At 42.4% G+C, this 14305-nt stretch overlaps 1 protein-coding gene across 4 annotated transcripts in view; it reads right to left on the bottom strand.

Annotated features, from left to right (window-relative positions):
- The window catches only part of FTO (FTO alpha-ketoglutarate dependent dioxygenase), a 426388-nt gene that overhangs the window by 287969 nt on the left and 124114 nt on the right, over positions 1-14305 (bottom strand). For all 4 annotated transcript variants that reach the window (XM_042230687.2, XM_027977360.3, XM_060397832.1 and 1 more), the window contains 1 exon segment: positions 13412-14039. In XM_042230687.2, the coding sequence (XP_042086621.1) occupies positions 13412-14039 (628 nt within the window).

The following is a 14305-nucleotide window of genomic DNA, read 5'->3' as shown; positions in this document are numbered from 1 at the left end:
AGCTTCCTGATAAAAGTGCCTTGCATAACAATACCAATTTCCAGCTACTCTTTAAAAAAAAAAATAACTTGTCTAGGTTCACACTGCTAGTAAGTAGAATTCAAATTAGGTCTGTCTGACTCTGAAGCTTATTTTTTTTTTTAACATAGATTTACTCATTTATGTGACTGTGCCCAGTCTTAGTTGCAGGGATCAAACCTGGGCCCCATGCATTGGGAGCTCAGAGTCTTAGCCACTGGACAACCAGGAAGTTGCTCCAGCTACTCTTGAATTATAAACTCAGGTCTCACTGAGCCGGTCACAAGTGGCCATAAGTGAGAAGTAGCTGCATCTTTCAGACAAGGCAACAAGTGGCAGTTTCGTCAGCCACGTGACTCCATTAGATACCTGCCTGGCCCCCGATAGGCATTCAAGTCCATGAACCCCACTCTAGCCCATAGGCAAATCAGTCCCATCACCTGCTTCTGTGAAGTTTAACAAGAACAGTCAGGCCCATTCACTGACATACTATCAACAGCTACTTTCACACATAACAACATGGTTGAGTAGCTAAGACACAGACCAGAGGCCTCTGAAGTTGAAAATCTTTATTATCTGGTCCTTTATACAGAAAATGTTTGCCGACCCCTGCTTTATAGGCTTGATATCTGTGATCTGATAGACATGTGCACAGCACATATTAGTGAGGAATCCGAGGCTGAATACAATAATCACGATGTAGGACTTCCCTAGCAGCCCAGCAGTTAGGATTTGTGCTTCCACTAAAGACGGTGTGGGTTCAATCCCTGGTTAGGGAGCTAAGACCCCACATGCCATGCAGTGTGGCCAAAATGTTAAAAAAAAAAATGTAGAAAAAAAAATTTTTTTTTAATGATGTAATGTGACTAATACCAACTAATTCATGTGACCAATACCAACATACAACATTATAAAGCAATAATACTCAATTATTTGATAAGCAGATTGATTTAACAAAAGAATATTGAAAAGAAAAATCAGTATTTAGTATCTTTTATACTACAAGTCTTCAGGCTGCTTCATTCTAGAGGGTTCCAATGATAATAGCTGTAGCTTGTAGCCCAAGAAAAAGAACTGTTGTTTAGTTTCTAAGTCATGTCTAACTCTTTGGCAATCCCATGGACTGTAGCCTGCCAGGATCCTCTGTCCTTGGGAATTCCCAGACAAGAATACTGGAGTGGGTTGCCATTTCCTCCTCCGAGGGATCTTCAAGATCCAGGGATTGAAACCACATCTCCTGCTTAGCAGGTGGATATTTTTACCACTGAGCCACCTGGGCAGCCCAAGGAAAAGAATAGAGACATTTTAAGAAGGTTTTTTTGTACATCCATCTCTGGTCAAATCAACAACTTAAAAAAGAAATGATTTTTAAACTACAAAGACAACCATTTTAAGGAGGTTTTTGATGCCACCGAGTATGGATGTTTACAGGCTAACAGGCTGGTTGACTACTTTCCCCTCTAACTTTCATCCTCACACTCTTCTCAATATGGCATCAATAAACTCCTGAACGACAAAGAGAGACAGTAATTGCAATCAGTGTTGCCTGATGTCTCCCATAAATCCGGCACCTTTGAAATGTGCTCATTAAAATAATGTTTTGTTGAAGGTTTGTTTCCTCCGTGGGCTGGAAAGGGAGGAGGGAAGATGTATGTCTGATAAATTTTTTATTGCATAAATACAGTGTTGCTCACTTTCTCAATAAAATCAACTTGTAATTATTTATAGCAACTGCAACTGATTACTGTTTCCCTATGTTATTTTGGAAACAAGCAGCGGCAATTGGCTCCTACTTGCCTTTGAACTTCAGCAACACTGAAAGGGTTTTATGTGTCTCAGTGTGTTCAGCGCATTCCCAGCTCCCACTAACCAAACGACTAAAGAAGTGAAAGATGTAACAAAACGCAAAAGAATGTGAAGTTTAACCGTCAAGTTTAAAATGTCCAAAACTCCAACCCCCAGGTTAACCAATTAATTTTCAGCTGCAATCAAGTATTACTTTTCCATGTGTACCTGTAAGATTTTTCTGTCACATCTTACAAGTAAAGGCTTTAACAAATAAAGGGGAAAAAAATAGCTAACTAGTTTTTGAGAAAAAATTAATTCCATTTAATAAAAGATAAATGCCATCAAATATTTTGTGTGCATTTCCAGAGCTGTGTGCAAACCACTGTTACACAGACAACAAATACAGAAGCCTGAGCATAAAAGAAGAGATGACAGTTCTAATCAAGTAAAACACATCACTTGAAATGTTCTACCATATTTAAAGCATAATACCATTAATATTCTATGTCAATAATTTTACTGATGTGCAAATATATATATATATATATATATATATATATATATATATATCTCATCACCACACATTCAAAAAAAAATAGCTCTATTTCCTATTTCTTATTGCCTTAGCTGGGGCTTCTCCTGTCTGCCAACATAGGAGATGTAGGTACATTCCCTGGGTTGAGAAGATTCCCTGGAGAAGGAAATAGCAACCCACTCCAGTATTCTTGCTTGGAGAATCCCATGGACAGAGGAGCCTAGCAGGCCACAGTCCATGGTGTCAAAAAGAGTCAGACACGACTGAGCAGGCATGCACACACACTTGCGTTGCCTTAGCCAAGTGCTAAAATTTCTAAGACTCTGGCCCAGGCAACAATTTCCTCTGCTTCCTTACCCCATACCTAGAGGGGCTTACACAGCAGGTCCCATCCTGTTCACGTCACAAATCTTGAGGCAGGAGAAACCAGAAGTTGCAGAGGCTCAGCTGGTAGATGAAGTCTAAAGATGTTTTCTGTCCAGCACTGATCTATGACATCCCAGTGTCTGGGACCAGGAATCATTTTTCAAAATAGAGAAACACAAAAGGTGAAAGGGGAAAGGTATGAGGCTGGGAAGACACACTCTAGAAGGGATATGGCAGATAGATGTTTAGAAACATAATTGACTCTGAGTGGTAAGAGTGTTACGGACTTCCCAGGTGGCTTAGTGGTAAAGAATTCGCCTGCCAAGCAGGAGACATAGGTTTGATCCCTGGGTCAGGGAGATCCCCTGGAGAAGGGAATGGCTACCACTCCAGTATTCTTGCCTGGAGAAGTCCATGGACAGAGGAGTCTGGGGGTCTACAGTCCATGGGGTTGCCAAGAGTCAGACATGACTTAGCAACTAAACAACAAAAACAGCAAAGGGCTGTTACTTGAATGACATGGATTTGCAAGTGAAAAGGCTGGAGAGGTGGGGAAAGGCCCAAAGAGACATTGTGGGTTTTGTGAACCACGTAAGCAAGCTAGGCTTATGCTGAGGGCAGTGGCAGGCACTGATGGTGACTTTCCCATAGGTCAGATCTGTTTCCCAGAATGATCCCTCTGCAAGGTAGATGCTTCTAAGTGCTGACTTTGGATAATCTTTCTGGACAGGTTTCCAAAATAATGGCAAATGGCATAAGCCAGAGAACACTTGGGAAATATTCCTGAAGAAACTAAAAGATGTCTGCTCCTTGGAAGAAAAGCTATGACAAACCTAGACAGTGTATTAAAAAAGCAGAGACATCACTTTGACGACAAAGATCCATATAGTCAAAGCTATGGTTTTTCCAGTAGTCATGTATGGAAGAGAGAGTTGGACCATAAAGAAGGCTGACTGCTGAAGAACTGATGTTTATGAACTGTGGTACTGGAGAAGACTCTTGAGAATTCCTTGGACTGCAAGATCAAACAAGTCAATTCAGGAAAACAACCCTGAATATTCATTGGAAGGACTGATGCTGAAGCTGAAGCTCCTTTTGGTATTCTTTGTCCACTTGATGTGAAGACTCGACTCGTTGGGAAAGACCCTGATGCTGCAAATGACTGAGGGCAGGAGGAAAGGGGGATGATGAAGGATGAGATGGTTGGATGGCATCACTGATTCAATGGATATGCGTTTAAGCAAACTCTGGGAGAAAGTAAAGGACAGGGAAGCCTGGCATGCTGCAGTCCCTGGGGTCACAAAGAGTCGGACATGACTAAACAACAATAACAACCTGAAGGTCTCTGCTCCTTGCAAAGAAGGGTTGGCCAAGAAGGAGATTTCCTGGAAGAACTCTACCATTTAAAAATGCATTCCTTGATTGGCTGTGAAGAACAATCAGTCAAGCCGGCTGCTAACCCAGAGCACACTCCTTAGCCACTGAGCAAGGAATGGTCTGAAGAAATAGAGAATTCAGAAGTTCGAAGGAAAAAAAAGACCCTTATCAGTCTCAGCTCAAAATCTATGACAAGAAGCTGTTCTAACATGTCTCGAAAGCAGCAATTCAGGGACAAATGTAGTTCCCTGACACAGATAAATTATGAAATTAATTATAAGTTTTCTAGGATTTCATGAGAAATATTGAAAACTCTTTACCGAAAAAATCTGAAGCCTTTCAACAGGATGTCTGGCTCTGTCAGCTTTCAGATTAAGCATTTGAAAAAATAATTTTTTTTAAGATATAAATATTCACATCATAGGAGAACCTCATTATATCATGTTTCATGGACATGGTGGAATAAAGTGAAAGTGAGAAGAGGAAAGAAAAATTGCTCTGGGGGTTCTTGGCTAAAGCTCTAAGACCATGACATTATTTAAAATAAAATATGAAATGAGAGGCTTCCCCAGTGGCTCAGTGGTAATGAACCCATATGCCAATGCAGGAGACGCGGGTTTGATCCCTGCGTCAGGAAGATTCCCTGGAGGAAGAAGGAGCAACCCACTTCAGTTTTCTTGCCTGGAAAATTCCATGGACAGAGAAGCCTGGAGGGCTACAGTCCATGGGTCACAAAGAGTGGGACACAACTGAGTGACTGTGCACACACTCACAGACACACACATAAAATGAGGAGAGGAAGCCAAAATACCTCTCAAAGAAACTTCCTTGAACCAGAGCTTCAAGCAAAGGCTGCAATTCTGTGGGCAACCTCAGCAAAGTACAGAGTCACGGAGCCTTAGAGAAAACCTGGATGTTGTGAGCAATATTGCTGATGCTGTTTAGTCACTAAGTCACGTCTGACTCTTTTGTGACCCCATGCACTGCCCGCCAGGCCCCTCTGTCCATGGGATTTCCCAGGCAAGAATACTGGAGTGGGTTGCCATATCCTTCTCCAGGGGATTTTCCCTACACAGGGATCAAACCCACGTCTCCTGCATTGGCAGATGGGTTCTTTACTACTGAACCACCAGGGAAGACTCTAAACAGCACAGAAGACCAGAATCAAACTGGATCAATCAAAAAAGAATAATTATTTGTTCACCTATCTTCAGGCAAAGCTTTTTATTGAACTAACTTGTTTTGCTTTGTTTCATTTTTAACCATTTTCGGCTGCGCTGGGTCTTCGTTGCGGCATACAGGCTTCTCTAGCTGTGGTGCACAGGCTAAATTGCCCTGCAGCATGTGGGATCTTAGTTCCCTGACCAGGGACAGAAGGCACATCCCCTGCTTTGGAAGGTGGATTCTTAACCACTGGCCCACCAGGGAAGTCCCTAGGGAAAAGCTTTACCCAAGGTTCAAAATACATGTCCAAGGCACGGTTTCTCTCCTTCTCAAAGCTCCTCAGCAAGAAAGAGAGCAGCCACAAAAGCTGGAGGCAGGCACTTGGGGGGTCACAAGAAGTTTACTTCCCTCAAGAGAATAAAGTGACAGCTCAAAAAGAGCCAAAATATGAAGGGGAAGAAGTCTGAAGCTGGCCACACTATTACTGTTGAAACAAGGTGCACCTGAAGCCAGTGAGACTAGTCTTAATAGTAATAAAACAATTTCATATTGTCTTAAATTAACCTGTTTAGGCCAAGCATCTGCTATGTGCAATCCAAAGAACCTTAGTATTAAACAGAGGTTGCAGCGGCAGAAATCAAAGAGTTATTGGACAACGGCCACAATGTAGCTAAACAGCATGAACTACTCGAGGGCAAAAGATGCCTACTGATTTGGGGCAAAAAAATGCTGATTTGCATTATATGCACATACAAAGAAGGATCAAGACACAAACCATTCCTTCAAAGAGCTTACAATTCTAATTCAAATATGTATAATACTAATGTATGGCTTCAGAAGTTAAACTAGTGGTTACCAGTTGGAAGACAAAAGTAAGATAACTTCTGAGAGTGGATTACACTCTCAGATGAAAAAATACAAATAGATTAAAAAGATTAAAATACAAAAAAAAGTTTAAAAAATAAGGGACTAAGTAACAAAATTAGAGGAAACAGTCAGTTTGAGTATCAAACCATATGGATTCTAGAGAGAAAAGAAAGCTGGAGAGGAAGAAATAATTAACAAAGTGATTCAAGAAAATATCCCACTTTGAAGGACATGAGTTTCCTTCCAGATTGAAAGGACCCATCAAATGCCAGTATAATGGATGAAAAAAAAATCACTGTGAATTTATAAAATATTAGGGGAAAACCCAATCAAAAAATCTTTATCACATAAAGGATAAAGAAAAAAATCAACGCCCACAACATGAACACTGGAAGATAAAAAGACACTGGTACATACGATGTCCCCAAAATTCTGAAGGAAAATTATTTTCCATCAAGATTTCCATATGTAAAGTGTCTACACACGTCAATGCAGAATAAAGATAAATTTAGACATTCAAGGTCTCCAAAATGTGCTTTCTAAATGCCCTTTCTTAAGATACCATTAGAGGATACTAATCTCTAATGCTTCAGTAAAATAAAGAAACAAATTAGGAAAGAGATAGACATGGGATGCAGGAATCTGAAACTCCAACAAAGCAGACTGGATTATTTTGATAAGAAATCCCCAGATGGGATATCTGGGCTAGTCTGTGCCAATGAACCACCTCAAACTTCACATCCTACTTCCTAAATTGCAGACTTTAAATATGTGCAGTTATTGTATGTAAATGACACTCCAATAAAGCTATGGAGAGAGTTTTTAAAGATATTTATTTATTTATATGGCTGTATGATGCTGTGAAAGTGCTGCACTCAGTATGTCAGCAAATTTGGAAAACTCAGCAGTGGCCACAGGACTGGAAAAGGTCAGTTTTCATTCCAATCCCAAAGAAAGGCAATGCCAAAGAATGCTCAAACTACCACACAATTGCACTCATCTCACAATGGCATCCCACTCCAGTACTCTTGCCTGGAAAATCCCATAGATGGAGGAGCCTGGTAGGCTGCAGTCCATTGTATCGCTAAGAGTCAGACACGACTGAGCGACTTCACTTTCACTTTTCACTTTCATGCATTAGAGAAGGAAATGGCAACCCACTCCAGTGTTCTTGCCGGGAGAATCTCAGGGACGGGGGAGCCTGGTGAGCTGCCGTGTATGGGGTCGCACAGAATCGGACATGACTGAAGCAACTTAGTAGTAGCAGCAGCAGCAGCACACGCTAGTAAAGTAATGCTCAAAATTCTCCAAGCCAGGCTTCAGCAATATATCAACTGTGAACTTCCAGATGCTCAAGCTGGTTTTAGAAAAGGCAGAGGAACCAGAGATCAAATTGCCAACATCCAATGGATCATGGAAAAAGCAAGAGAGTTCCAGAAAAACATATATTTCTGCTTTATTGACTATGCCAAAGCCTTTGACTGTGTGGATCACAATAAACTGTGGAAAATTCTGAAAGAGATGGGAATACCAGACCACCTGAGTTGCCTCTTGAAAAACCTGTAAGCAGGTCAGGAAGCAACAGTTAGAATAGGACATGGAACAACAGACTGCTTCCAAATAGGAAAAGGAGTACATCAAGGCTGTATATTGTCACCCTGCTTATTTAATTTATATGCAGAGTACATCATGAGAAATGCTGGGCTGGAGGAAGCACAAGCTGGAATCAAGATTGCCAGGAGAAATATCAATAACCTCAGATATGCAGATGACACCACCCTTATGGCAGAAAGTGAAGAGGAGCTAAAAAGCCTCTTGATAAAAGTCAAAGAGGAGAGTGAAAAAGTTGGCTTAAAGCTCAACATTCAGAAAACGAAGATCATGGCATCTGGTCCCATCAGTTCATGGCAAACAGAAGGTGGAACAGTGGAAACAGTATCAGACTTTATTTTTTGGGACTCCCAAATCACTGCAGATGGTGATTGCAGCCATGAAATTAAAAGACGCTTTACTCCTTGGAAGGAAAGTTATGACCAACCTAGATAGCATATTCAAAAGCAGAGACATCTTTGCCAACAAAGGTCCGTCTAGTCAAGGCTATGGTTTTTCCTGTGGTCATGTATGGATGTGAGAGTTGGACTGTGAAGAGAGCTGAGCGCCAAAGAATTGATGCTTTTGAACTGTGGTGTTGGAGAAGACTCTTGAGAGTCCCTTGGACTGCAAGAAGATCCAACCAGTCCATCCTAAAGGAGATCAGTCCTGGGTGTTCATCAAAAGGACTGATACTAAAGCTGAAACTCCAATACTTTGGCCACCTCATGCAAAGAGTTGACTCATTGGAAAAGACTCTGATGCTGGGAGGGATTAGGGGCAGGAGGAGAAGGGGACGACAGAGGATGAGATAGCTGGATGGCATCACCGAGTTGACGAACATGAGTTTGGGTAAACTCCAGGAGTTGGTGATGCACAGGAAGGCCTGGTGTGCTGCACTTCATGGAGTCACAAAGAGTTGGACACAACTAAGTGACTGAACTGAACTGAACCAGGTCTTAATTACTTCCCAGGTGGTGCCAATGCTAGAGAACTCATCTGCCAATGCAGATGAGTAAGAGACGACCCAGGGTTCCATCCTTGGGTCAGGAAGATCCCCTGGAGGAGGGCACGGCAACCCACTCCAGTATTCTTTCCTGGAGAATCCCATGGACAGAGGAGCCTAGAGGGCTGCAGTCCATGGGGTTGCAAAGAGTTGGACATGACTGAAACAAATTAGCACTGTCTTAATCGCAGTACTTGGGATCTCCCATCTTTGTTGCAGTATGTATGTAGTATCTTTAGTTGCGGCATGTGGGATTTAGTTTCCTGACCGGGGGTCAAATCCACCACCCCTGCATTGAGAGCATTGAGTCTTAGCCACTGGACCACGAGGGAAATCCCTAGCCTTCTCTGGACAACTGGGAGATGCTGCTGCTGGTCTTCTTCTCTGACAGGCACTGCCAATCTTTGCTGGTGAAAAGATATGGGTCTTGATAGAACTATGTCTCATCACCTCTGCCTCTTCTAACCTGATCCACCGTCTCTAGACTGGACTACCCAACGGCCTGTTGCAGCTCCCCTGCTTCCAGCCCCTGCCTCCCTTCTACCCCTGCTGCAGTGGCTTCCCATCCCACTCCAAGGACAAGCCTGGGATTGTTATTCTTAATACAACAGCCTCTCCTTATCTGCTGTTTCGCTTTCTGTGGTTTTAGTCACCCACAGTCAAGAGCAATCTTGAAAATATTAAATGGAAAGTTACAGGGATAAACAATTCAGAAGTTTTTAAGTTGCATGCTGTTCTGAGCAGCACGATGATATCCTGCTGTGTCCTGCCTGGAAAGTAACTCAGCCTCTGTCCAGGGTAGCCTGGTTAGTAGCCCTCTGGTTATCAGGTCAATTGTCATGGTATTGCAGTGCCTGCATTCCAGTAAGCTTGCATTACTGGATCCAGGGCTTGCATGCCCTTACTATACTTAGCAATGATCCCAAAGCTTAAGAACAGGGACGCTGGCAAGCCCAACAGGCCACAGAGAAGTTGTAAAGCGCTTCCTTTAAGTGAAAAGGTGAAGGTTCTCAACTTAGTATGGAAAGAAAAAGAGTTGAATGCCAATGTTTCTAACGTCTATGGTAAGAACAAATCTTCTATCTGTGGAGTCGTGAAGAAGGAAAAAGAAATTTAAGCTAGTTTTGCTGTTGCACCTCATACTGCAAAAGTTACGGTGACAGTGAGTAGTAAGTGGTTAGTTAAGATAGGCAAAGTACTAAATCTGTACAATATGATACCTTAAGAGAGAAACCAGAACTTTTATTATGGTATAATTGTTATATTTTATTATTAGTTATGGTTGTTAATCTCTTACTGTGCCTAATTTATAAATTCAGCTTCATCATAGGTATGGATGTATAGGAGAAAACGGTCTATACAGTGTTCAGTACTATCCATGGTTTCAGGAAACCACAGAGGGTCTTAGAAGGCATCCCCAGTGGATAAGGGGGGCCTACTGTACAATACTGGGCTTCCCAGGTGGTATTAGTGGTAAAGAACCCGCCTGCCAGTTCAGGAGATGTAACAGACCTGGGTTTGATCCCTAGGTTGGGAAGATCCCCTGGAGGAGGGCATGTCCACTCACTCCAGCATTCTTGCCTGGAGAATCCCATGGACAGAGGAGCCTGGAGGGCTACAGTCCATGGACTCACAAAGAGTTGGATGCAACGGAGCAACTTAGCACATACGGTAGCAATGTTAGAAGGTCCTATCTTCTGCCACCTCCCACCCCTAGTCTTCCAGTCTGTCTCCACCTCTATTACTTTACTTCTTCCCTGCCTCTCTCCCATCCACACTTGTTGCTTCTGAAACATCCCCAAGTCATGTCCCATCTCTTGAGTCTTCAAAAATCACTCATATGCTCCTCCCAATCTTTGCTCCAAGGTTACCCAACTGAAGGAAGGCTAACTTTCCTATTTAAAACTGTGAGCCTGTGCCTTACCTCTGCAATATATATAAGCTTATGGTTTCTTTCCTGTCTCTCCTTGCTAAAACATAGCTCCACGAGGGCAACAATTTTTGTTCACTGTCACATTCTCAGTATCTAGAAGAGTGCTTGGCAAACAGTAGATGCGTACTGTTAATTGAATAAATAATTGCATGGAGGTTAAAAAAAAAAGTGACTTATAAGATCAAACATGTTTTACTGAGCAGTGGAAGTGACTTCAGAAACAACGAACATAGACATGGCATGACACACTGAAATAAACAAGATCAAATGAGCTTTGAGACCTTAGACAGGGATGCTGAGAGGCTAAGGGAAAAAAAAAATTTTTTTTTAATTATGAGTGCTCTAAAACTTCTAGCTGTAATTATAACTTAGCTTTTCCTGGTCTCAAAGACAGCTAAGACGTATAAAGGTACTCACTTTGAAATAAAGACTTCAGAATTATGGAAACAAACGTCCATGCTTCAGTGGATTCAGCTTTCCTAGGGTGAGAGACATGGGATCGAACCCGTGTTTCCTGCGTCTCCTGCATCTCCTTCATCTTCTGCACTGGCAGACAGATTCTTTACCACTGAGCCAACCAGGGAAGCCCCGCTATACTGTAGGGGTGGGAAATACCTGCTCACAAAGCATTTAGCCTTAGCTGTTAGGACTCTGAAGCCAGATCGTCTGAGTTCAAATCCTAGCTCTGCTGATTCACAGCTGTATAACCATGGAAAAGCTCACCATCCTCCTGTACCTCAGTTTCCTCATATAAAAATGAGGCTAACAGTAGTACTTCATTCACAGAGTTGCAAAAATAACATCAGTTAATAAATGTAAAATGCTTCTACCAGTGTCTGGCACATAATAGATGCTCAATAAATGAGGGCTCCCAGTATTGCTACTATTATGAGATCGAGTTCTGGGAACTCTGGGGATTAAGAACACAAAGGAATTACCCTGCCCCTATAGATTTGCATTCTGCAGTTCCCTCATCTAGGTGATAAGCGCAAGGATGAAGCTTTATGTACTTAGGTTTATTTGTATAGTTTATCAATCTTAACTACTCCCAACCACAGAAACTAGTCATTAAAAATTTTCATTCCTCTCCACAAGATATTCTAGGCTTCAAAAACTATTTGATCACCCACGCTCTGGGAGTACAATAGGACTATTAAACAGAAAGGCTGAGAGGCTCCAGGAGCACAAAGGCATCTTTGTAGCTGTTTGAGCTATCACATACCACTGCCTTGGTTTCAGAGAGTTGCCTCCTTAAGAAAGAAACTAACAAACTCCATTGTTCGTTAACATCAGAGTTCTTGGATGTGATGGTTCTTAAATCCCTGGCAAGGCCTTATTAAAGATCAGAGGTTCGCAGTTCTTTCCATTAGGACAGCATCAAATCTCCTGCAAGCAATTTTCCTGGGTCAGCATCATTATTTGAGATGCCAGTGAAACTAGTAAAATTTCTAACTGCTAACTAAACTAGTTCCTTGTTCCTGGCCAAAGACCGAAGGTAAAGGTGGAAAACATTTTAGCTATCCAGAGGAAATTTTTGAGACTGGGAAATGGTAAGATAGAGAGCAATGACGGTTTCTTTTTGAAAATCCCTTTTCCAAAATAGTTGTCTTAGTAAATAAGAGTCAAATAACAACAAAATCCAATTAAAAAATAAGCTTTCAGGAAACAATGGCCCTTAAAATTTCCAGTTGATTCCCAGATGGTATATCTAGAACTCTGGTTTTCCAAGCATTTTTCAATGAACAAGAAGAAGAGAGAAACTGGCAAAAGAGCTAATTGCTGTTCTTCAGTCACCCAGTTGTGTCCGACTCTTTGCAACCCCATGGACTGCAGCATGCCAAGCCTCCCTCTCCATCACCAAAAGAGCTAATACTGCATCTTATATTCCTTTGCCAAATGATCAGGCAAAGAAGTCAGCAAAGGTCACTCTGTCCTTAATTTGTCCACCTACCCTTTTTATAATCCTGTTCTGAAAAACACTGGGGACCTTCAAGACACAGAACCTGAACAATCAGAGAAGGAAAATTTGTGTAGACCACAGAAAAGGTAGCCTGTGATCTTTGCTCCAAGGGCACCAGGTTTCAGAAACTGCAAGAACAGGCTGGCCACAGAAACCCTCTCAGGTCTAAAACTGCAGAACTGATGGAGAGAACGGGGGTGGGGGGGTGGGGCGGGGATGGGCTAGAGATATACCTGAAAATAGAGGTCTGTCAGCTTATAAAACCCACCTCAGCTGTTTCTGACAAAGAAGGACAGTAGTCAAACCTGGAGGAAGCCAAGAACAAGTCCACAGTTGACAAATCACTCCCTTCAAGACAGTGATGTCAATTGTAATAAAACGTTTTGGCAAGACTGGAAATGTACACCTGTGGGAACCTGGAAGGATTTGACAGATTTTTGTTTTCCTGGCCTTTTATCAGCAAGTTAATTACAACAACTGTACGATCTACTCCGAGCTTTAGAAAAAGGCAGTTGGGTGTATGAAACCAAGATGCAGCTCTCCAGGGCTTGCGAAAGACAATGACAAACAGTGCTTACGAGGGAAAATATTCTGAGCACAGGATAACAATGAGCCACAGAGCACGAATGGATGAGAAAGAAGGATTTTCTGTAGATATATGGGTGCAGCAAACCTTAGAAGGACACACAACATCTGTGTACACACACACACACAAACACACGCACGCATACATGAGCGTATCTCCAGAGCCTGTGCGACTCTGGTCATGTTACGTTCGGGGCTGCTTCTTCACAGAGCAGACTGTACCTTCACAGCTATAACTGTACACTGCCACCGCTGACCTGTCCACCAGATTTTCATCATGATGCCAGCTCACGGCCATTTTCCCCATGCCGAAATACGGTTCCTCTTTCAGGTACGGCATTTTCTGGGGATCCATGAAATTCAACAAAGTGACGTTGTACGCTGCTCGGTTCTTCATGTCAATCTCATCGTGCCCGTCAAAGGAGGACCCCATGCCAACCCTGGGGAAATCTGGACCTATGCACACTGGCACAGCATCGATGTTGGCTTTCTCCTTGGCAGCAAGCTCTTCCAAAGCCTGGATGGTCTCTACCTGCAGGTAACTGTTGAGCTTGAGGAAGGTTTGACAGGCGACAGCTATTTCGGCCTCATTGTACTTTGCATCAGAGCCTTTCATGGGCCAGGGTACCGTGAAGAGCCTGGTGTTCAGGTACTTGTAGGTGCAGCCAGGGTTACCGATGAGGATGCGAGAGACTGGAGTGAGCAAGTCTTTGCCCTGGATCCTCACCAGATCTCGAAATAAACAGCCATGCTTGTGCAGTGTGAGAAAGGCTTGTTGAACCTCTTTATGGAGCAACTCGGGCACGCTGGCAGCTTCTCGGAGAATCAGTTTAGGATATTTCAGTTGCCACTAGAACAAAAGCAAAGCAAAAACATGTGTTTATGGATAGCTATAATTTGATTATTTCAAAAGTGTGTTTCTTCACAAGCCTTAGGAGAATAAAAAAGACTGTCAGGGGTATTTCTGAACACATATCTCTCTAGTCTAAAATAGAAAACTAAATAAAACAAAGTCATCAACTCTCCACCAAAGAGTTTTAGGTCCAAGCTCAATTACAGACAATTATAAACAAAATTTTATGAGTCTGAGAAAACTCCAGGAGACAGTGAAGGACA

The sequence above is a fragment of the Ovis aries genome, chromosome 14, assembly GCF_016772045.2.
Source record: "Ovis aries strain OAR_USU_Benz2616 breed Rambouillet chromosome 14, ARS-UI_Ramb_v3.0, whole genome shotgun sequence".
NCBI classification, from domain to species: Eukaryota; Metazoa; Chordata; class Mammalia; order Artiodactyla; family Bovidae; genus Ovis; species Ovis aries.
Note: the sequence above shows the minus strand (reverse complement) of the source record. Positions and strands in the feature narration are given on the sequence as shown.